Here is a 24,809-nt window from a genome sequence, read left to right on the forward strand (position 1 = left end):
CGACACTATGCACTATTAGATCTCAACAGCCTGTGTGCTTTACAATAGGTTTTAGAGAACTCGGAAAGCCATTTAACATATTTGACTGCTGCCTGAAGAACACTAGACTTCCTCACAGAGGGAATGTGAGTCACGCTATTGGAATCCCTGTGCGAGTGCTGTGCTGGTTGTGATATTAAAAATGAAACTTTGGATGCATGTACACTTCACCTGAGAAACACATCCATCATAAATTGATGAAAGAGACTAGAAAGCGTGAGAACTTGGAAGGACGGAGTGAGATGTGGTGGGGGAGAAGATACCGGGTCAAAGTCAGTCAATATGAGCCTTCATGGCACAGAGCATCTTTTTGCAGCTTTTCCCCAGAATCTGCAGAATGTCCTTTTTCTTTTTCTTTTTCTTTTTTCTTTCTTTCTTTGTTGTCCATATACACACACATTCAAACTCCCTATCAGTGTGGTGGTCACACCAGAAGCAATTTCACAGCCCTTGGCCCGAACCACCTCAGCACCTGCAACTTCATTACAGTACGCGAGCACTGGGCCGCCGCACACACAAAGACACACAACTCGGCGCGGCGTGCAACAGCTCGTGTTGTGGTCTTGAATGTGCCTCTTCCTGATAACGGTGGTACCCATCCAGTGCCCAAGTCATATTTCCCGTGGTCTGGTACACAGCAAATCATTTTGTCGAACAGCCAAAGCCACAAAATAATCAGGGGTGCAACAGTGGTGGACAGGTAGAGATACACTTTGAAGCTACACACAAAGAAGGAAAAAAAAAAAACTTAACATAATCAGCACATGTTGTAACATGTTGTCGCCCACATCATTTTTCTACCGGATGGAGAAACAACAACAAATAACAGCTTGGCAGCCCAGTTTTAGAATGGTGACGTCATCTTTCTTCATACCTGGCATGCTTGCCAGGTATACCCCCCACTCCCCTGCCCCAACAAGAAATCTGCTAACAAAATGTAAACTACAGTCTGATTGTCAAGCTGTGGGTTACATATTATGCAGATAATGAAATACAACACAACATAACAACGTGTCACAACACGATATGAGCATCACAAAACACAATGGAAATCAATATGACTCAATAAAAAACACAACATGATACAACAAGACAAGGCAACACAACACTAACCCAAACTGCACAGCACAGCTTTAAGGCTCGATTATACTCCGGAACGGACACGTACACGGACCCCACAGGCGCATAGTAGGTCTGTTTACACATTCCGATTTGAGGTAGCGTTCCACACAGGCGCAGTAGATCGCTTCCTCCGCTACCAGTTGTAGCAAAGTGGCTGCGCCGACATGTCTGCACGGTCACAAAGAATTGGCGCCACATGGAAAAGCGAGGATGTTCCCTCCTTTAAAACCTGGCTAGCAGAGATATCCAACTTGTAACGTACGGAGAAAGTATGATACAGTGTCTCTCTCAGCTCTGCAACCTTTGACAAAATGTGGCAACCATGTTTGTCTTACCTATCAAGAATGTCTTAAAATGTTTACTTTGTCTTGATTTTTGATAAATTGTTGATGTAAACTTGAAGGGCAACCTTTATTTTATTCCATTTATTTGCCGTTGTGTGTGGGGCAGGTTACTTTTTTGCATTCTGTTGTACTCATTTCTTGTTTGTAATACAGAAAAGCTATTAATTAAAATCTTTTCTCAAAAAGTGCCCACACAGAGCCTACACATATACCCTCTGATAACGACAATTACGTAACGTGGACCCCTTGCGTATAATTCCGGCTTAAGTGCTAATACACCTAACAACACTACCTCTCTATTAATTCTTCCTATGTCGTTCCTTTCTCTGGCCCCGGACTGTCACTTCGTGCAGGCTACTCGACATGTGTCAATCAAACCACGGTTAACTACAGCGCTGTGTGATCGTTAGACTGACTGCAGCTCACTGGCTGATTGCTCCCCTTGTCATTCACTGTGGCTAGTTGCCTCTCACTCTCTCTTTTATCACTCCTTTTTCTCTGCTGGGCTTCCCATTTCTTCTGATGTAAGGTTTCCCACTTCTCTGCCCTCATCTTGACACAGACAAAATGGACTTATCTTATCTCTCCTCACTGTCGGCCTATTTATTTCTCTCCTCTCTTTGTCTCTCTCTGTACTGCCACTTTTTCTGCTGCTTTTCCATTACTGTCTGCTTTTTAATCTGTTTGGACCCGGTCCCTGATTTACAATCCATAGGCTCTTCTTCCTTTTCTTCTTTTTCTTCTCTCTTCAGTCGTGTCCACTTCATCTTGACTTCAGAATTTACTGTCTGTTCCCTATTCTCTCTCCTGCCGACGTGGCATTTTGACACTCTCACACAAATGCACTGAGACAACACCCATCTTCCCACTTTCTCCCCTTCTCTCTTTCTGTCCCCCTTCTGTCATTCTTCTCACCTTCCCTCACCTCTTATCTCTCTCATCAGCTACCTCTGCCTGCATCTTCTCCACTCTCCACCTAACCTCTCCCCTCCTACTCATCTCCTCTCATGCTAACAACCAGCACCCCACCTTCAACCCTCCCAAAGTGAGAACCCATCCCCGCACCCCCCCCGCACCCACCTCCCTCCCCCCTTTCCACCACCTCTGTCACAGACAGAATGGCCATGCCAGTGTTGATTAGAGCTTGCATGGCCAGATGCTCAGCTAGGCTTAGCGGAGGCCTGTGGGAAAGAGAGCTGCTTATTCTAGCTTCAGGAGATGGATTGAAAACGACGGGCGCTAAAACAAGCAAGCATTCGCTCATTACACTCACACATTGAACACACCCGCACATGCGCATTAGGACACAAGTAAGCACGTATAATACACAGCAGTGTACTCAAGAACAAAACAGATGCATGCCCAAGCACAATGTAGAAAGACAAACTTAAACAATACTTGTTCTCATGCATTTTGCATTTGATGTTGTGTGCTGAATTATAAGGTGGTGAGATACTCGCCCATTGTTGCTGGGATTGATTTTGTTTGAAGAACAATACAATACAGTGAACATGCATAATGCAATGATTCAATATATGTTGTTTATCCTTTCAGGAACTGAGAGATCAATGTCTTTGCAAATTGTCACCATTGTTCTTTAATATTCTGCCTTAGTGACAAACCAGTAAATATTTGTCTACACGCAAGACATTGTTCTGCATACATATTATCTAAAATAATAAAAAGTACCAATTTGCGATACAAGCCTTTTACAAAACACAGCTAGGGCTGCACTGATGCAGCTTTTTCTTCCTGATACCGATTCTGATACTTTAACTCAGAGGTTCAGTCGATACACATATATAACGTCTGTATACCCAACTGCATGGAACTCATTAGGAACTTATTAGGATTATTTAAGTAAGGTAAATTGAAGCCAGAAATTGCACTAAAGACAGTTGGTGGCCCACCATGACTGAGTTGAAACTCTACCCTAATTTTGCAATGACATTTATGTGGGGCGGTCACGGCTGAATAGGGTCAATATCGGCACCATTACCAATCCTGTGGATCAGATTGGCGCATCACTAGCCACAGCTGATAAAAGCAACAATATACTGTATGCCTTTATGTCACTGTGTTCTTCTTCACCTTTTCATTTCTTTGAGTGTTCGACTCCCGCACTCAACCTGCTCTTCCCTTTCTCCCCCTCTTACAGTTGATCCCCCTTTCTCTTTTACGTTTCTATACACTCTTGTCACATATCTTCACCACAGTCTGCCAGTCTCTATATATCCTTTTTATGTTGCGCTCTGAATTACAATTACTTGCCGAGGACGTGACTCTCAGCGACGAAGAGCACTTAAGTCTTTTTCATAGAAAGCCATCAATATATGACATGTTGAAGAGGATGGATTGTTATTTTTTAGGGGTGTATTTCAAATCCATATAACTCAAGCATTGTACGTACATTGCTTAAATTAAATAGAAGTGCTACTTCAAGGATTTTACTCTATCCACACGCTTCTATTTTATAGGACATTATATGGCTGCAGTCAAAGCCATAAATTATATAAGGCGCTCCATAAACCTGCCGTAAAGCCATCAGGATAACAGAAATCCCATTCCAGATCCTTTCAGTGAAGGTCTCCTCAAGGCCATTGAGTTGAAGGGTCAGACACAGATAACTAGTCCCTGATCTGGTCAGTTACATTGTGTCAATCCAAACACTGACACTGCAAATGAGCGTATTCAGCAGCCTGGAAGGCCTATTTAAGATTAAGGGGCAGATTTATAGCATCTTTTGTTGTCCAGTCTTGGTCTAATAAACCTAAAATTGCTGTAAATCTGTTTAAATATTCATGTAAACTATGCCATCTTAAATCTGCTACCTGAATTTTTTTAAAGTAACCACTAAGGAGAAGAGAAGAGCCAATGTTCTGAGTATAAAGTGCTTTGTTTGCTTTTTTTTGGTAGATGGATCACACAACATTTGCTGTTAAGTGCTAAAGACACACATTGACATTGCTATTCAGCAGCTGAAATTTGCACAGGGGTGACTTTGTGTATTGTGTGAGATTAAAACATAGAATCCCAGTGGCACTAAACAAATTACATTATTTGAATGAATGTTCCATGAGTTTCTTCAGAACTTATTATTGTTTGGAATTTGGACTTGAGCTATATTTAAAAGTTGGTTGGTACATTGTTCTAATTGGACGACATAGAGAGCATGATGAAATTGTGGGCAATTGCCTCAGGAGTCTTCACTCTAAATCAAGTGTTTATGAGTCTTTCTGTCACTGGTATTATGAAAAGATGAATATTCTTAGTTTGTATAAGTGCTGCTTACCTTTAATTTATTTTACACTACAACGCAAATAGAGAGGTGAGAAGGTTAGTTTGGGCTGCACTGGGTCAGGCTGTTCTCATGAACTATTCCTACATATACTGTAGCTACGAAAAAGTAATGCACTGTAATTTGTATGAATTCAACGTATTTTTGGCTGTATGCACCACATTGACTACCGCTGTATAAGAGTGCTCTGGCCCACATAGGAAAGAAGTCGGGGTCGAGTACAACACAGGGCTTTCAACCGGAGTTTGCGTCTGAGGGTAAACACACGATTCCACTCCTGGGATACAAACGTGTGTTTGTATCCCAGGAGTGTTTTAATCCAAACCACGATTTTTGTTCTAACCTTAACTAGTTGTTTTGGTGTCTAAACTTAAAGGTCCCATGACATGGTGTTCTTTGGATGCTTTTATAATAGACCTTAGTGGTCCCCTAATACTGTATCTGAAGTCTCTTTCCCAAAATTCAACCTTGGTGCAGAATTACAGCCACTAGAGCCAGTCCCACAATGAGCTTTACTTAGGATGTGCCATTTTTGTGTTAAATGCTATTGAGGAGGAGAGGGGGGGCAAGTTGGAGGGTGGGGGTGTGGCCTTGACCAACTGCCATGCTTCGCTTCGAGATTCCAGATCGGTCCATTTGAGCTTTCATTTTCTCAAAGGAAGAGAAGGATACCCAGGGCTCGGTTTACACCTATCGCCATTTCTAGCCACTGGGGGACCATAGGCAGGCTGGGGGAACGCATATTAATGTTAAAAAAACCTCCATAAAGTGAAATCTTCATGCCATGGGACCTTTAACTGTCGGCGCCGCATGACACTCACTTTTTGTCGGCTAAACACAACTAGCAACTGCGGCTGCTAAAACGACCGTAAAATCGTAAAATCAAACTAGCTTACCACAATAGCATAGCATCAATGCTACATCATCTCAGTAGAAATCCTCCATTCCCCGGAACGAACCCGACACAAGGTAACATAAACGCCTGCTGCTCTCGTCCACCGCGCTGTTTTACACAACTACAGCACGCAACTCTTCAAATAGTGACGATTTACCAACAAGCTAAACTGTTTATTAGTTTGCTACGAAACTTGAAATTTGGACAAATTCTTGTAAACTTAGCTGCTGCCGGAGACAAACCAGGAAGGGCGTGAGAAAGATTAACATTTGGGCCACCAAAAAATTTACAACAGATTAAAGGGCTTTGTGGCCCATGTGGCCGGTGCTTAAAAATATTAGCATTTATCCCTGTTATTGTATGCAGTTTAGGAAATACAAAATATAGCTTTTTCTAAAAAGGAAACCTCTCTTTTGTATATTTACTATTGCTGTTGTTGACTATAAAGCAAAAGTATTTGTTATCCGATTACTCGATTAATCAATGGAATAATCGGTAAAATACTCGATTACTAAAAGAATCAATAGCTGCAGCCCTACCAAGCTCAAAGACACCTTTTGCTAAATGCAACTTTAAAGACGGCTAAACTTAACTGTCATGTGACCGGTCATCACGTGACCAGCCGGCGGTCGGCTAATTTCGTACGATTATAATACGAACCCATTCGTGAGGATGCTTTGACTGGGTTATCTTGTGTGTTGAACAAGTTGCTGCTGTAGACTAGAGGACTAGAAGTGGAAAAGGTTGTTTGGGATTGAGGCTTTTATCCGGTGTAACACACCAGAGGAGAACCCCCATTCTGCACTTGGTTATCTTGTGTATTGGCCATTTTGAAATTGTGCACAGTTGAGTGGTGGAAAAGATACTTTGGGCTGAGGTGGTCTGCACCTGTTTGTGTTGTTTGTTTGCCCCTTTAGCAACCTTTTCTCCAGGCTACCACACCGGAGAAGAGTTGCTGAGGAGAGGTGTGGAATGTTGGTTTGGACTGCGGCTCAGCTTACAGTCTGCTCTTTGTTCTTAGGAGACCAACAGGGAGCCTTCAATCTGCTGTTGTGTGTTTGCCAGTTTGTAAGAAAATACTACTGACTAATAGGGTCAAAATGAACACATTTGACCCATGAGAACACACACATTAAGTCGCTCCTATAAATCTGCTCTGTTTCTCTGTCGCCATTTTTTGGTTTATACTTTAAATCTCTCTTAAGCTGTGAAATGCTGAAACAAGTGGAAAACTCATTCTGTGTGTTTGTGTGTCAGAGAGAGCGAGATTGTAATGTGTGCGTGGCCCATACTAATGCATGCCAGCTACCCTCCAGCAAGACAAACCCAGTGTTTGTGTGTGTGTTCAGCTCAGTGAATGCTATTTCACTTGCATAAGTGGTTCCTCTCCTTGACAAGATTGCATTTAAAGGCAATGACCTCATCCTTAATGCAAGCGGTAACTACACAATGCTGGCATTGGCCTTTGCAGGTCTGGGTCAAGCATTGAGTCACAATCTCGTGTTGTTTACCAATGCATTGACTTACCCCAGATGGCTATCTTGTGAAGGTCATTGCATATAATATTTCCCATCTCTGGGGTTACATATGGTGTGCATGGTTTGCTCCTGGCTGCTGTTGTTTGGGGTTACAAAGGGAGTTGATAGAGGAGAAAGACGAAGAAGAGAGAAGGCATAAACAGAGAACGACAAAGGCACTGCAAGGCTAGTTCCAATGCTGCCGATAGGTGCCGCCGATAGGTGCCGCCGATAGGTGCCGCCGATAGGTGCCGCCGATAGGTGCCGCCGATAGGTGCCGCCGATAGGTGCCGCCGATAGGTGCCGCCGATAGGTGCCGCCGATAGGTGCCGCCGATAGGTGCCGCCGGATGTCCCTCACCATCCGCTTTCTTTGTGTTGGCATCCTAAACTACGGTCAATTAGGGAAACATCCTCCGAGCTTGAACCGACAATCAAATTACATTTATCTTTTTTTGGGGGTAAAATGCTCATCACACACTCGACAGCCATTTTAATTCCAGAGCTCGCCTCCCTACGTGCACATGTTCCACCAAAACAAGTTCCTTCCCGAGGCTGTTTTGCAGCGGCACCGTACCTGGTACCTGCGTCCGGAGCTTAGCACCGCCCAAGACAATTCTGATTGGTTTAAAGAAATGTCAATAAGCCAGAGCACATTTTTTCCTATCCCGGAATGTTGTGTGGACTAGCCAGACCCTCCTCCCAGACTATCTGTAGGGGCTTCAGATTTGCTTAAGTCTGAACTGATGAGTACCATGTATTGTCTGTATAACAGTAATGTCTCTGCTTAATTTTTCATTTCCATATTTTAACCAGCTCACACACACAGGGTTCGACATAAGCAATGGCAAAATATGTATGTCGGGCAAGTTGATTGGCAACTTGATTGGCCAGTCGACATAAATAGTAAATCTATAATATAGTATAGAGTAGCTTAGTAAATGTACTATTGTAAATCGTCACTCCGAGCGCCAGAGCACACTCTGGCACAAACCCTGGTGGTGTCTACATAATCCTGTTGTAAAGGCATGAACACAAGTATCTCAACTCAGAGAATTATGACCTTGCCCTACCGTGTGTGTGTGTGTGTGTGTGTGTGTGTGTGTGTGTGTGTGTGTGTGTGTGTGTGTGTGTGTGTGTGTGTGGTTTATTTTGGCTCTGGTGCCTTGTAGCAACTGGACTGTCTGGACTCAGGTGCACTCTGTCATGACACTGAATACATTACACTTTCATTCAAACTCAATCTGGGGCATTTTTGTTCCTGATGATTTTGCTTTTTATTCACATTGTGTTGTTGGTGTGTATGTGTGTGTGTGTTTTAAATTAAGCAGGATTACAATTTTTGGAAAGTACACCCTCTTTCCTTTCTGTGTTTTTCCTGCTTGTGTATTGTTAGACTTCATTTAGTTCAGATTACAGTCTTACGCGCCCCGCTTTCCCCCGCTGCTCCTGCTAATTAAACCTGGTCCGTTATTATGTACAGGTCCGTTAATCCTTTTAGTGAAAACAAGTAGGAAACGTTCTTTGTTGTACTGTAAAAAATTAAAAAAAATGTAAATAAAAAACAGCAGCAAACTGCAAAAGCAAAACATATGTGTGTGTGTGTGTGTGTGTGTGTGTGTGTGTGTGTGTGTGTGTGTGTGTGTGTGTGTGTGTGTGTGTGTGTGTGTTGGTGCTGCTGTGTGTCTGCCATTTAGGACAAAATAAGGACGGTGAGCCAGCTAGGTGAATGTCATGTTGCTCCACCTAATAGGCTCTGTTGCCATTCAGACTCCCCCCTTCGGTCATGATCTCTGACAGAAATGTGGCTCAAGGAGATGAAGCACCCTCTCTCTGCCTCTTTCTCTCTCTCTCTCTCTCTCTCTCCCTCTATCTCATCTCTCTCTCACACACACACACACACACACACACACACACACACACACACAGGCTTACAGTCCACCTTTAATTTGAATCCAAATCAGGTGAGGTTCTTGTGAGAAGTGGAGGACAGCAGGTAGTTCTGTGTTTCTGGAAAAAGTCTACTGACTTTTGAATATTTTGGAGCGGTCAAACATTATTGTCGTGTTACGTATAGCTGGTTAACCAGCGGTGTCAGGATGTGAGATCTTCTTTATTCATTTTTTAACATTTGTATTATTATTTCTTGGCTCGTATGCACACTCCCAGCTGTTTGGAGATGGGAGGAGACTGTGAGACATGGGTAAAGACTATATTAGCGGCAAACTCGGTGTGTACCTTCAGCTCCACACACGCACAAACACACACACACACAAGCACACGCACACACACAAACATACCAGAAGTGCTAGTCGTCCCAGAGTAGACCAGTTGACAGTGGACTGAGAGGTGGCCTGATCAAGTTTGCTCTCATTAGTTGCGTTCAGTGATCTTAATTTGAAGCAGCTAACACCACGTTCGACCATGCTTTTGAAGGGAAGGCCAGAACAATGCAGCCCATCACATAATACAGGTGAGTCATGAAAACCAGATGTGTGCGTCACAGTTTTGCTCTGATAAAGCTTTTTAACGACTTCAAGAATTTTCACCACAGATGATTCTTTTGGTTTACTCAATAGTTCTCCGTTTGTGGAAATCAATCTCTTTCTTTACTGCTTTTGATTTGCTTCTTCAGTTGTTTTTGATTGAAAAATTCAAGCAAGGAAATGTAATGTCAAGCAGTGTCCTGTGTTTGAGATATTGGATCCCCAGAGTCTCTTGTTACAGTGGTAGTGTATTTAGAGTCTCTGTCTGTATGTGGATGCTGCAAATAATCAAATTTTCATCTTATTTCAATCGTTTCTTCTTTTTTTTTTATTAATCAAACTACAGCGAAAATGCAATATTGTTTTCTTGTACAACAAATCGAAAGATTTTTTTTACCCAAAAAGTGTATCAAATGTGTTTTAGGAGACCTTTCTCTTGAAATCTTTCTTATCTTTTGTAATACTCATCCAAAAAAGTGGCGTTATCTTGGAACATCCTGATTTATCATGAATGTGTTTCCTGTCTACTGACATTGATTCTTTAAAAAACGTTTTATAACTGTCTGAGTTTTGATATCATTCTGCGTGTAAAATCAAAGTGAACCAAAAGAAGAAATTGAAATGCACTTGAGAAAGAGAAGCAGTTATTTCTCTTTTGAGATCGCAGTAAAACCAAATACAATGTAATGCTATAGCAGTGTTGTACAAAGAGGAAAGGTGATGATTTCGCTTTAATCACTTTTTGGAATAGATGTATCAGAAAGTCAAAGGGAGAGTGTTTGGGTATCTTAACAGAACTTATATCACTCTTGATACATAACAAAATTGTCAAGAAAACTAATATTTAATTGTAAAACATGCTTTATGTAAAGGTTCTACAGGCTACCTATATGGCCATATAAAATCTGAGTCATTCATGTTTGTAAAAAAGAAAAGAGGGGAAAAAAAGGGGAGAGGAAAAGGGAGAAAGCAAAGGGATTAGCCAGTTGATTGGATATGGTTCCCAATTCAGCTCCCTGCCAGTGCCAATAAGGAAGAGGAGATACAATAGTAAAGGAGGGGGAAGAGAGGACAGAGTGGAGGTGGCGGAGTTTGATTGTAAGGGAGTTAAGACCCCTAACAGGCCGTCAGATGCTGCTCACCCCTCACACACACACAAACACGCGGCTGGTGTCTTTGTGTGTGTGTGTGTGTGTGTGTGTGTGTGTGTGTGTGTGTGTGTGTGTGTGTGTGTGCGTGCGTGCGTACGTGCCCTGGTGATACATCATAATTACACAATGGAGCGCAGGCCATGTGCCATCTCATCATACCATGTCAAATCTCTTAAGCAGCACTAGAGAGCGTGAGAGGAAGAGCGAGAGAGTGTGTGAGAGAATGTGCAAACCATGGAAAGAGAAAAGATGGAAAAGCAGAATTGAGTAGAGCAAAATATGGGGTGTAAAGGGAAGTAAATCTTTGTCTGGGATGCTTTGGGGTGAAACTGTTGTGGGTCCCTCTTTGACGGGTTTAAAAAAAACATAAAAAGGCTTTTAGTGTTGTGTGACTGATGCTAATCAAACCTAAAACTCTGCTGCTGCTGCTGCATTGAGTGGATCTAGTTTTGTCCCCAGGATGAGCAGGCGGATGAATACACAGTTCTAGCGTGTCAGGGAAAGAATGGGGCTGGGGGCGTTGTCGTGGCCCGCTGAGTCATCGTGGCCAGGGTGAGCTCTAAAAGCAGCCCGCCAGCCCCCAAGAGTAATGGTTAATCGTGGAAAGACTGGTGTTAGGGTAAGTGTGCCTGTGTGTAGGCCGAGCCTGTTTGGCGGCCAGTTGCGGTGGGTTTTGGCGTGCCGTGGTGTGACAGGGCCAGTCAGGCGGATGGGTCGTGTGTTGTTGTAGCCGTGGCGGTGGGGAAAGCCCTGTACAAGCAGCTCGCAGCTCTGCTGGCTGGGAGAAGAGCCACGACAGCTCTCCCAGATAAAAAAAAAAAAAGAAAAAAAAAAAAAAAAGCAGGAATAAAAAGGCTCTGTCCTTTTGTTTCCATGGCTGTTGTGTTGCCTCTGCTGTGGGTTTGGGAGTCTGGGCTGTGCGTCCTCCTGGTTGTCTGTGACTGTCCCGTTGTGACATTCGGTCCTATTCTGGACCTCTTGTGTTGTGCTCCGACGCCACAAAAACCTGCCACAGACATAGTCCACTTCCTGGAACGGTGGTGTCAACCCAGGAAGTGTAACCTTTGAACCACAAAAAGCTGAGTAGAAAGAAGTAAACGGCAGAGGGTAACATTCTCATTATCACAGAAACAGAACATTTGCATCATGCATTTTGCAGCACACAGCAACAGCTAACTGGATTGTATTTCCACAGTTAATGAACATACATTAAGACATAAAAGTATTTATTACACAGAGGGAAAAAAAAAAAAAAACGTAAAGATATTGATCCATTTAAGCGGGTACACACATAACGATTCGATTTAGGCGTGATGACTGATTGAACAATTTGAACCAAGTCTGTTCCAGTCTGTGTCCGTTGGCAGATAAAATGCCAAAGCATCATCCACACTCCAAATTTAGAGTGTTTCCTGTGTTTCTTTCCATTTTAAGCACTGATTGCAGTATAAATGACTATAGCAAACTCTCGTTGGATTCATTTTGGCAAACTAACATGCGAGAATTTGTGTTCTCCAGGGTTTTGGTGGTTGCCTATCCACGCAAATCTAATCATAGCCTACTAATCCTCACTGCCTTGTGTCTTGATTTACTCGATTAGTATCTGTTCCATTCTGGCTGCCAAGATAAAAAATGTTGTTGGAAACCAAATTTAGTGTACTAGTACTTTAACTATTTGTGATCTTCAAATGTTAAATAGGAATAAGTGCCCCTTTATGTATGTAAGGAAATCTCTCTTAGTGATGAGATAGGTGGCATTTATAAAAGTCACTTTGCAGCACAGTACTTTTATTTAAAGCAAATACCCATACCTGTTCAATTGCACAATAAAGGGGAAGATTGAGCATGCAGCTACAACTAAAATATATCAAACAAACCAAAGAAGGGACTCTAAGGCTGGAAGGAATCCTGCCATTCGTATTATAGTGACCCTTTGAATAAAACAAGCAGAATCAATATTTGTCTTATTTTTTTTATCATAAAGCTCTGGATACAGTTTCCGTTCTTAATAGCTCTAAGAAAGGTTTCCGAAAGTACATACAACATATTGCTGTCGTACATTGATCCTTCTTGATAGTAAACATGTTGGCCTATCCATGCATGTATCTGTGGAAACACCTACAGTACACAGATGTGTATCAGTCTTTAATCCTGTGCTGAATGTGCAGCCTCAGGCTAGCTCTCTCGTCGGTCTGTAGCAGGATAATTGGCTCCAGTCCGTCTCTCTGTCACTCAGACCTGCAGCAGCTGTGACTGCAGAGCATCACGGTGTCACGAATACACCAGTCCCCTAGCTGCATTATGCTGCGGAAGTCTCCCTATACTGTACGCAATAAAGGATCACAAAGCACACACATATAGAAATACATACACACACACACACTTGCAAATGAACCCACATACACTCAGCTGGCTGCTCATGAGAGTTTCGAAGGACTGGAACTCTGACATAATTTTCCGCCTCACTGCATTTAACATCTGCGTTCTCTTTCCTAGCTCTTCATCTCATCTGGTTGGGTTGGACCCACTGAATAACATAAAACACTTCTGAGTGTCTCTACTGTGTGTTTGTATGTTTGTGTGTGTGTGTGTGTGTGTGTGTGTGTGTGTGTGTGTGTGTGTGTGTTGTGGTTGTGCATGTATGCCATTTCCAAAGTGTTGTGATTTATGTTCTTAAACCAGGTTTGGATGTGAAATTGCTCCAGTAACTGGACTGCTGCTTGCAGAGAACTAGTGTGAGTCAAGTCTCTTCATAACAAAGGCTCACACCGTGTCATTTCACTAAACAAACAGAACCCTTCTTGTTTCTGAAAGGACAGAAAGAAAAAAACTTTCTTTTTCATGTGAACTTCTCAGTCAAACACAAGTCTGCTCATGATTTGAGCCTGTTTCTGCTGTCTGTCTGTCTGTCTGTCTGTCCGCTGTCACTCCTGCTTGCTCAGGTCACAGCTCCATTATCTGACAAAGTCTGACCGAGTTCTGTTGTCTTCATTTCTGCAGGCACAGAAATCGTGGATAGAAAGAGCGTTCAGCAAGAGAGAATGTGTTCGTATCATAGTGAGCGCCAAAGACCCCCATAGGTGAGTAAGCATGCATGTGAAGGAAATGGAAAATCTCAATGCATTACATTGGTGTGTATACATGTGATGTAATTACTGTGCATAATTCTTAATTGCAGCTAGTCATTTTGGTTTTGAATTGTGGAAAAAACAAAGGATAAAGAAAGCATGTTTTGGTTTAACCCTCCAGTTGTCCTCGGGGGTCAAATCTGACCCATTTTCAAAAAGTTTCTATATCAGAAATGTGGGTTTCTTTCAACCAAATTTTAAAACAAAATAATGTGGATGGTTGCCTACAACGCTTTTCACAAGTTAAATAAATGATCAGTTCACTAATTTCATTGAATTTGGGTGTTTTATTCAATTTTATAGCATTTAAAATGTTTATAAAAATAAAAGAATGTTGGAAAACAATACACAAAATGACGGGGGAAAAATTCAAACGCCAAAAAGCGCAGAAACAAATCAACAAAAACATCATAAAATGTAAAGAAAAATTATAATAGAATGTTGAAAAATTTAGGGAAAAAAAGTGAAAAAAGCATAGAAAAAAGTGACAAAAATATCGGAAAAAGTGACAAAAACGTCAGGAAAATCTTCAAAAATGACAGGAAAAGTGTCAAAAACTTCGAATAAAGTGTCAAAAACATAGGAAAAGCTTTAAAAAAAACGTCAGCGCAGAAACATATTGACAGAAACTTATAGAAGAATAAGAATAAAGTGACAAAAGTGTCGAAAAAGACGACCAAAACGTTGGAATTATTTTTACATTTTGACCCAGAAAAACTAAAAGTTGCATCATGGTCGACGGGGAAGACTACACAAGGGTTAAAGAAGTCTATATATTCATTATTTGCTTTAACAGATAAAAGTGAGTCAGTAAGCTAATGTGATAGCCCGCCTCCCATATAGCATATTAATAGCCCTGTTTCACTACTGACCTTTTAAAACACGCCTCAGATTAATATCACGCTGGTCTCTATTTGCATCACAGTTAGATGCTACACTAATGAGCCAAAAATACTGACATTATACAATTTAAAACCAAAAATGTAAACTTAGGGCCATGCCGGTTCACAAAGAGGGAAACATTTTACATTTTTAAAAGGTTATTAATTTAAGCAACAGTAAAGATTGACCTCACAGGTGAGTACTGCTTATCAGTATAGCAAAGTGTAACTGGGAAAGTAGTTAGGGCCTTGTCTAATACTATAACAGTGTGATAATCAGAGCACTTTAACAAAATGTAATGTAGTTTTGAGAGACACTTTTGCACTCATTATCTCAACGTTTCTCTAATTTTCCTCTGCGGAGTCACTGTCACAGTAGTTTCGCATTGCCAGACCTATCTCCACAGGGTCTGTCTACACCACAGATGCATTTTGGGATGGGAGAAAGAAAAAAAACACTCTGGGTTGTTTGCAATTCTTTAAACCAATCACAGTTGTCTTGAGCGGCACTAAGCTCCTGATGTAGCGACGGTGGCTCTGCAAAATAGTCTCAGGAAGGAACTTGTTTTAGTGGAACATTTGCACCCCGCAAAAGAAAAGGCCACTTACTGTACACTATTAAATGAAGTTAACTGTTCACACAATACAGTACTCATACCTGCAAACTAGTCGCTTTTCGCCGTTGTTAATGGGAAAATGTCATCCACTTGAATCGTGTAGATCCGAAGAGTTTTTATTTTATTTTTATTTTGTTTTGGGGGCTTCTTCACAATAAAACATCTTTGGTGATACGTCACGCAAGTCATTTGGCCAATCACAATCACTGACATTAGTTTTGAGGTAAGTGCTGTTATCTGCCAACAATATAATAGTTTTCTCTAACGTTGTTGTTAACATGTTTAACGTTAACATTATAATGGAAAGCAAGCTTGTCGGCTAGTCGGCTTGTCAGCTAACGTAAGATCAGCGAATTGTGTTGTTAGCCTACAATGTTAGTTCAATGTGAAGGATGGGCTGTGTCACCTTTTTTAGCCCTTCTGAGTTTGCAGGTATGAGTACTGTCAGCTATTTAAACTAGCTGGATACATGATTAAAAATAATTTGCTCTTACCAGTGTATCACCGTGTGTACTTTATCCACAGCAATCCCCACCAATCAGTCCCAAAATGTCCCAGTTAGAACGTAAATACCGTAAACATATTCTTTGTAAATCTTTACAATCATTCACTGAAAGAACCAAGCAGGCCTGCCTTATTGCATGATCCAAATTTTCATCAAAAGTTGCCATTTTCAGCATGTAGCTTCCTAGCTCGAAGGTTGTTGTTGTTTCCCATAGTGCAGGGATTTTGAGAACGGCAACACACAGAGAGCGGACTTCCGGCGCGTTGTCAGGCTTTATCCTGGAAATCGACATTATCAAAATCTTTACTGCTCATGATGTCTCTTTGGGTGACAAACTCAGAGGGGCACGTCTAATACCTACAGTACCAACACCTACACACACACACACACACACACACACACACACACACACACACACACACACACACACACACACACACACACACACACACACACACACACAGGAAATGGCACTGTTTGTTAGGTAAACAGAATTAGCATTACCAGAGGAAAGTTGATGGAAGTCAGGAGGAGTGTAATGAGATGATCCTCAAGTCAAATCAAATCAACATTTCTCTTTCAAGTCAAAAACACTTGTGTTGACGCATTAGGCAGAAGGAGGCAAAGTACCTTTTGGTAAGAGATGACGGAAACACGAAGTGATTAATGAGATCCCACTCCATCCTGTAACGTTAAAAGACAGAAAGCTGCATTCAGTACATCTGAATAAGCATCTGCTCGCGTAGGAATACTACAATTCATAGAAGCATCATTCCGCTAGCTCCTGTAGTTGCTGAGAGGGGCAAGGAGAGGAGGATATAAGGGAGTCGAAAACAAAGAGACAGAGCCAATAAAAGATTGCAGGGGCCTTCAGATCCTTCTCCTCCTCTCCTCCCAATCAGAAGATGAAAGTCGGATGACAAGCTGTCACTTCTTCAATGCTCACCTCTTATTGACTATAGCAGCTCTCGCGCTTTTTCTCTCCCTCTCTGTCACACACAATCTCTCTCTCTACGTCTTCCCCTTCTTTCCCCATTAGAGCTGCAAAGATTAATCGATTAGTTGTGAACTATTAAATTAATCGCCAACTATTTTGATAATCTGTTTGAGTCATGTTTTATAAAATAAAAGTAAAAGTAAAAAATTTCTGATTCCAGCTTGTTAAATGTGAATATTTTCTGGTTTCTTCACTCCTCTGTGACAGTAAACTGAATATATTTGAGTTTTGGACAAAACAAGACATTTGAGGACGTCTTCTTGGGCTTTGGGAAACACTGATTAACATTTTTCACCATTTTGTGACATTTTATAGACCACACAACTAATCGATTAATCAAGAAAATAATCGGCAGATTAATCTACTATGAAAATAGTCGTTAGTACCTACTCTGTAGGAGCTACTTGTGGGGCTCTGGTTTCTCAAGATTTCCAATCCTCTGTAAAGGACTGTTTAATATACCAATCTTGCATTCACTTTCTCCTCTCACCCAGGTGCTGTTGTGGTCGTCTGATAGGTCAGCATGTGGGCCTGCCCCCAGGCATCTCATCCAGTCAGAATGATAAGGCAGATCGTTTGGCCAAGAATGACAGCCTGTCGGAGAAGTGGTCGATCAGCAAACACACACAGCTCAGCCCCACTGATGCCTTCGGCACCATTGAGTTCCAGGGGGGAGGACACTCCAATAAAGCCATGGTGACTCCCATATAACAAATCTACTAAGTGAATGATTTTTAAGTGCAGTTATTTTGACTGATATTGCAGTTGCGATAAGATTTCCCATATGATATTCACTAAAAAAAACATTAACATTACAATGATTATGGTGTGATTTTTGCGATAATCTGTACCAAACAAAGAAGTTTTCTTGTGTCTGTAGAATATGATGTATAGGCCAGGACATATCTGCAGCATGACAATGTTTAGTTTAAAATGGTATTTTGACATAGCCTATAAACCTAGACCCAGCCAGGGTCAGTATAGCAACTCTCCGTTGGCTTGCGAGCTGAAAAAACCAAACTCTTGTGAGGCCATTCACATGGTTTATAAAGTCGGTGAAGTCGTGAATTCCCTGCTACTTGAAAACAAAGAAGATGGCTGCTGATGCTGGCGAACGGCGGTCGAATCGGCTTTGGCTGCGACTCTGGAAGACTTGGAGTTCAGCTTTTCTTTGAGAAAAGAACAAAGAACGGCACTGAAGTCATTCTTAAAAAAGGAAGATGTGTTCTGAGTTTTGCCGACCGGATACAGCAAAAGTGTTTATTCTATCAACTAGCGTTGCTCTGGTTGGTTGTAGCGCTATCCTATTGCGTGCAGAGAGAATTTGAAAGACAACTGTCTATCCCGCCCCTCGGATTGAGCCCTGCCAATGGTGAGTTCCCAGACCCAACATCTGGATGTGGGTCTGGCTTGTCAGGCTAATTTTGACACACTTTCAACCGCCTGAGGTCTAAGGGCATTTTCACACATCTTCTTATATTTACCTTTTTAAAGTATTGCATAAAACTGATCCTCATGAGTTTGTTATCAAAATGTTCTGAACAAATTCAGCTTTCTGTAAGTGCCGCCCAAATTCTTTCTAGAGCAATGCGTAAAGAGAGTATTTGGCGCTAAAGCTGAAACGTTGATGTAGGCTTTTTGAAATTACTCAAATCTCTTTTGAAAACAAACCTTATGCTGTGTTGTACGAATTGTTTCGGTGCTTAAAACGAGTCTACCAAAGTCTTAGGTTATATATGATTAAAATAGTAAATCAGTGTCTGAAATAAAATTATGTAATATCAGTTTTTGAGTAGGAGTTTTGTCAAACATCGTTTGGACGCGCCGGTGCGTCTTTCGTCCTCAGAGGGTTAACAAACAGAGGCGGACTTTCCATTAGGCAAAGGTCGGCGATTGCCTTGGGCCCCATTAACGCCTACAGTATTAACTACTAACTATTAAAAAGGTTTTGACCTCTTCAGGAAGTGCTTCTTTGTGTTAATAATTGTGGTTTTGAAAATGGTAAAATGTATTAGTGAGATGCATCAGGTGTCAAAGATAGAGTAGGCCGTGTTACAGCAGTCTTTGCAGAATATAATGTAAGACGAGGATTGTAAAAGCTAAACGTGCATAATAATTGAATGAGATTTGTAAGATATTGTCCTCAGCTGCAGTTTGACTTCACACAGGTTTAGAGCAGGGATGTGTTAGATGCTTGGCTGACTGAAAGTAATTCAGCTGTTGGTCTGGATGGCACAGTTATACTAGTGCTGTGAAAATGATTGAATATCCCAATGATTGCCAAGTTTTTTGTCAATTAATCATTTAATACAGTCCAAATGGAAATGACATGAAATGAGGACGCCCAATTACTGGCTGTAACTGGCTAGATAATCACATATAAAGGCATCGCACATATGCAGCAAAATCCATCAAAGAAGTGTAATTATTATATCATTACATATAATTATTGATTTAAATGAGGTGTCTAAAGACTGCAGCAGATACAATTTTGCCTGATTAATCCATCCGTAGTTTGATTGTGCACGTTATTCACACTGTCACTGTCTACGAGAACCATGGTGACAGAATCACATCACACTACAGTATCGCATACAGGGAATTCAGATGATTAAGGGTGAATTATGTCTGATATATTCCCAGTGTTAAATAATTCATCAAGACACATGTCAGGTTGGGGGTCTGAGGGTGAATTAGAAAGATAAACAGATGCTCTATAATGCATCTCCAATCATAGCAAACATCTGTTTACTGTTGTAGCTTGAAAAAAATCAAAGCCATACACTCGGGCAACTCTGATCCTTGTGATGCTTTTCTATTTTATAATTTCGCCTTCACAGATTTTTTTCATATAAGGATTGTCCTCCCCCGAAAAAGGCCCACATACGTCGTTTGTTCAAGCGGCAATTATGACTCATGTTTACGTTTGTAGTGGGAGCGTCCTCTAGTGGCTATAGTAGTTATGATGGGAGCAAAGCAGGAAGTAAGGTGATAAAGTGCCACGTTCTGCCAGAGACGATTTAGAACCGAGATGCCCCAACTCTGAGTGGTTTCCCCTATCCTTGTCACCTGGTGCTCCGCCACGGCCAAGCCTCTTTAGGAGACTAGCGGCATGTCCTGAGTGCATTGATTCCAACTGGAGCAGTGAACGTGAACACAGATTATGAGCGATTCTTTCGCCCCATCGTCACCAAAGTATATATTGGACCCATTTTTCACAAGCCACATATCTCCAGGATACTCTGACACTAAAATGGCATTTTTCAGACGGACACATCAGGAGAAAATTAACTTTGTTTGAGACCTGTTTCTGTCTCAGGACCAAACTCTCGCGAGATCTGGCAACACAGAGAAGCTAATGTTAGCTAATGTTCGTGAACGCCCTAACAGCTAATCTCCGTAATGCTAAATATGTCTTTTAGCCGTGTAAATATCTAACGTTAGCATAAGAACATATTAATAAATTATTTAAATATTACTTTTCATCTATCCACACGACGTTCACTACACGTTCAAACAAGGCCACGCCCCTTTAGGAGACAGGAAGTGTGTGTCGTGTCATGCCATTGGCGCTGCTTGAAATGTCCTATCTTTAGAATAAAGGATCTTTGGTTCTGCTTAAGGAGGGAGGTTGGGGTGGGGCATGGGTCAAACAAACAGGACTTTTACCCAGGTGATCGGGGTCCGTGTCCCCAATGTTTGTTCCAAGAATGGAACAAACAGAGTTACGCCATGTTCTGTCACGTGTGTAACCAGGAGTGAAGTTACGTCTGATTTGAACCCAATCCCTAACCAAACTGCGACTGTTTCACAAATTAAATCTCGGGTTTAGATATGAGGACGGAAAACGCTCCTGTGGGTTGTATTTCCTGCCACCACTAGGGGCGCTAATTTAGGAAACGCTCCTCTGGGTCGTATAAGAGGTAAAGCTTAGATCGGGACCAAAAAGTCAAGCCCTACCCGAGCCTGTGCATGTTGTGTCCGAGCCCGGCCCGGCCCGACACATTAACTGTAATAATGAGCCCGAGCCCGATTTAAACCCCAAAATGTTTTAATACGTGGGGCGTTATAACCGACGTTCTCAACTACAATTCCTTTTATCTGTGGGTAACAGATCAAGGCAGCAACATAATCACAGCCCTGGAACCATATAGGAGATTTTCTTGTCCCGATCACCTAATTAATACTGTCCTTCGGCACGGTCTGCATGCCGACGCGCTGGCCGACAACGCGCCGGATATAGGAGGGACCGCATCTGCTGCTAAAGGACTCGTGAGATATCTGAAACAATCTAGCCTGGTTGCGCAATTATCGAAGACAGTGCTACAGATGGGGGAGACACGATGTAGCACAGTTTACCTCACACTCAAGTCAATGCAGGACATATAGCTACCCAGAGCATAGCTTTCTCCCCACCCAATTGGGTAATGGTAATGATTAAAAAAACACAAATGCTTGATGAAGGGCCCGAGGATAGTGGCGGGACGTATCGGCTCGACCCAGCCCGCGGGGCTCAGGCTCGGGCAGAGAATCTAAACTCTAATAAGAGGGTAGGAATAAACGACATATATCACCGATTGTTTGGAGGACTTGTTGTTCATATCAAATGCTTTTAATAAATGTAGTATATGTATATTATGCATGTGTTACTGTTTGTATCCCTACCCATACACATCCGTGACTGTACTGACCTGGACACATTCAGAACACTAATCTAAACACACCTCTTCGGATTAGCTTTCTGCATACAATAGTCTTACGTTTCTCACCTGATAGTTACTGGTTTTATTGTTTTTAATTGCTTTTAATATGCTTGTTTTATGTGTTGGTTTTATTGCTTATCTGTTTTTAATGCGCTATATGTGCTGGTTTTACTGTAAAGTGTCTTTTTGAGTACCATGTAAAGATGCTATATGAATAAAATGTATTATTATTATTATTATTATTTATGTCTCAGGCACATGCAGACTTCAAGTCATCATGTGCCCGAGGGCGATGTACATCACTGACACATGCCCCACTGCTTTCAGTACGTGCGAGTGTCTTATGACACCAAGCCTGACCTGCTGCTTCACCTGATGACCAAGGAGTGGCTGCTGGATCTGCCCAAGCTACTCATCTCAGTCCACGGGGGCCTGCAGAACTTTGAATTACAGCCCAAACTCAAACAGGTCTTTGGCAAAGGGCTCATCAAGGCTGCCATGACAACGGGAGCCTGGATCTTCACCGGCGGGGTCAACACAGGTGAAGCGCAGTACACCCATGCAGCTTATTTTGAGAACTGATGTAAACCAATCTTTATTATACTCAAAAAGTGTGCTACATCAGCTTAAATGTGAGTGTAAATATGTCTGTGCAGAGTAGAAAATATTTCGTTAGGATATTTTATCAGCAATGTGCTGCTTCACTGTTTATACAAGACGAGTGACCATGCACTTGTGTCAGGAGTATGATGAGCGCGTTCAAATGTGCTTCATAAGTTATTAAATAACATTTTATCAAGCTGCTCAGGGCTGTAAAGATGTTGAACCACTAAATCACTGTGAAAGGGTTCTTGTAGCTTTATTATGGGCAATCCACTAAACTTACAGACACTCATAGTTAGACCAGACAGGTGAAGGATAACTCTCAGGGAGTCTAGACTGCTTATTTTTTAAGTTAATAAAAAAGGTCACATTTAGATCAAAAGGTATGTTTGATTACACAAACTGTATTCGAATCAGGAAAGACTATTTTAAACCAAAAATGAAAAAGAGTAATTATTTGATATGGCGTGTGACAGACTGAGGAGACAATTAGGGCCTATCATAAAAGTATACTTTTCAAGGATTCATATTCCATTGAAAGCAATACAGGATTTTCCCTGTTATAGTCTTGAAGAATCGAGGTTGTGGAATAAAGTTGACTTAGACTTTGACGATTACTGAGATCTCTTTTCAGAGATGCTGAGTAGCTGTCTGTCTGTCCATGTGTGTGTATCTGTGTGTGTCTGTGTGTGTGTCTGTGTCTGTTTGTGCGTTCAAGTCACGTTGCCCCGCAGTTGTCTTCTGCGCCTCATAGATCCTTTCTTTTTTCACAGCAAAGTGTATCATTATCTAGGTTTACACTGTATATTGATCGTGACAAAACATTTTGCTGTCTGTTTCTCTGTCCTTCTCTTGATCATTTATGAACACACACACACACACACACACACCCATGTACACACACAGGAGTGATTCGCCATGTGGGTGATGCATTGAAAGACCACGCCTCCAAGTCCAGGGGGAAGATCTGCACAATTGGCATTGCTCCGTGGGGCATTGTAGAAAATCAAGAGGATCTTGTTGGCAAAGATGTGAGTCTCTGAGAACAAACAAGCAGAACAATATGAATCAGTTTCAGATTGGGTGCTTGCATGGCTTAGCCCTTGCTTGCGTGTGTATGCTGTATGTGAAAAGTGAAAAATGTCCCATGCAGTCCACTGTTGCCACAGCCTGTAGATTGTAGTTGGCAGTTTATTAACTGAGACGCTGACGAAGCCAATCCAATCTGTGATAAACACTCCTTCAAAGTGAGTTGGGCAGCCAGTGGAACGACATGAGACTGTGAAGTACATGCTGACTCTTTTGAATCTCGTGAATCAATGTTGTAGTTAAAATTTTATAGGAATGCACCACACTCTGTCCTGCTGAACAAGTCAAGCAGAGCCGATTAATGTTGGTAACTGCAACGAGATTATTAAGTGCTGAAGATTTTTTCCGCGCTTGATTGGTCTCAACTGTACGCCTAATGACCAGATGAGTTTACCAGAGATTGTCAGGCGCGTCTCCACTCGACCAAACCCAAGCTTCTGAAAAACTGTCATTAATGTTGTATAAGTATTCATCCAGTTTTTAGTGTCATTTAGTAGTACAATACATGCTCAGTAGCAGTAGCTGAGTCAAAATGATTTGACAAGAACCAAACAAACATCTTTCATCACCCTGTCAAAAGCTCTATGATTAAAGGTGCAGTAGGTAAGACTTATAAAACTAACTTTCTGTCATATTTGCTGAAACTGACCCTATGTTCGAGTAGAACTACATGAAGCAGGTAATTTATAGGTCTGGGTATCCTGCTCTGCCTTTGAGAAAATGAAAGCTCAGATGGGCCGATCTGGAATCTTTCTCCTTAAGTCCTGGATCTTCACAATCCTACCTACAGCACCTTTAATCATTGGTGTCTTAAAGGGGCACTCTAGTGATTAAGTTCTGTACCTTTATATATGACAGATTTTAAAAACATTGTTGGTGCAGTAGAGTCAGAAATATCTAGATTTATAGTCTTGAGTATGGGTCAAGCCCCGAAATGATGGATCATATCTGCCATGATGCAGCCAAAACTGTCTCTTCTTTAGTTTCTCTCTGCTTGTAAATGTTGATGCCTTTCAAACTCTGCGCCCCAGTTTGTAACATAGGCTTGCCAATAAAAGTGCTCCTTTAATTAAAACTCTTGAAAATTACAACATTCTAAAATGCCAAATTATTTTTTGCCAATGCTTGGGTTACATTAATGTAGTCCAAGAAAACATGCCCTTGTTATCGTCAAACCACACATTATCCATAACCAGTGTCGGGCAAGTTACTTCCTAAATGTAATACATTATAGATTCCTAGTTACTAGTCATTTTTAGAGTAATTAGTTATATTACAATATTCTTGTCTCTGAATTGTAATGCTTTACTCTACTTTTGCATTACTTATGAGTAACTTAGTTACTTTCCCAACAAATGGGATCAACAAAGTCAAATTTTTATCCAATTTAATACATCATAATTTATCATTTATTACAGCAAAAAGCAATACATTA

At 41.5% G+C, this 24,809-nt stretch overlaps 1 protein-coding gene across 3 annotated transcripts in view; it reads left to right on the top strand.

The window, feature by feature from the left end:
* trpm3 (transient receptor potential cation channel, subfamily M, member 3) overlaps positions 1-24,809 on the top strand; it is a 178,769-nt gene that overhangs the window by 82,537 nt on the left and 71,423 nt on the right. For all 3 annotated transcript variants that reach the window (XM_028579045.1, XM_028579043.1, XM_028579044.1), the window contains exons 2-5: positions 13,852-13,931; positions 17,474-17,675; positions 22,010-22,223; positions 23,192-23,316. In XM_028579045.1, the coding sequence (XP_028434846.1) occupies positions 13,852-13,931; positions 17,474-17,675; positions 22,010-22,223; positions 23,192-23,316 (621 nt within the window). The remainder of the gene's footprint in view (positions 1-13,851; positions 13,932-17,473; positions 17,676-22,009; positions 22,224-23,191; positions 23,317-24,809) is intronic.

The sequence above is a fragment of the Perca flavescens genome, chromosome 5 (assembly GCF_004354835.1).
Source record: "Perca flavescens isolate YP-PL-M2 chromosome 5, PFLA_1.0, whole genome shotgun sequence".
In the NCBI taxonomy this organism is placed as follows: Eukaryota; Metazoa; Chordata; class Actinopteri; order Perciformes; family Percidae; genus Perca; species Perca flavescens.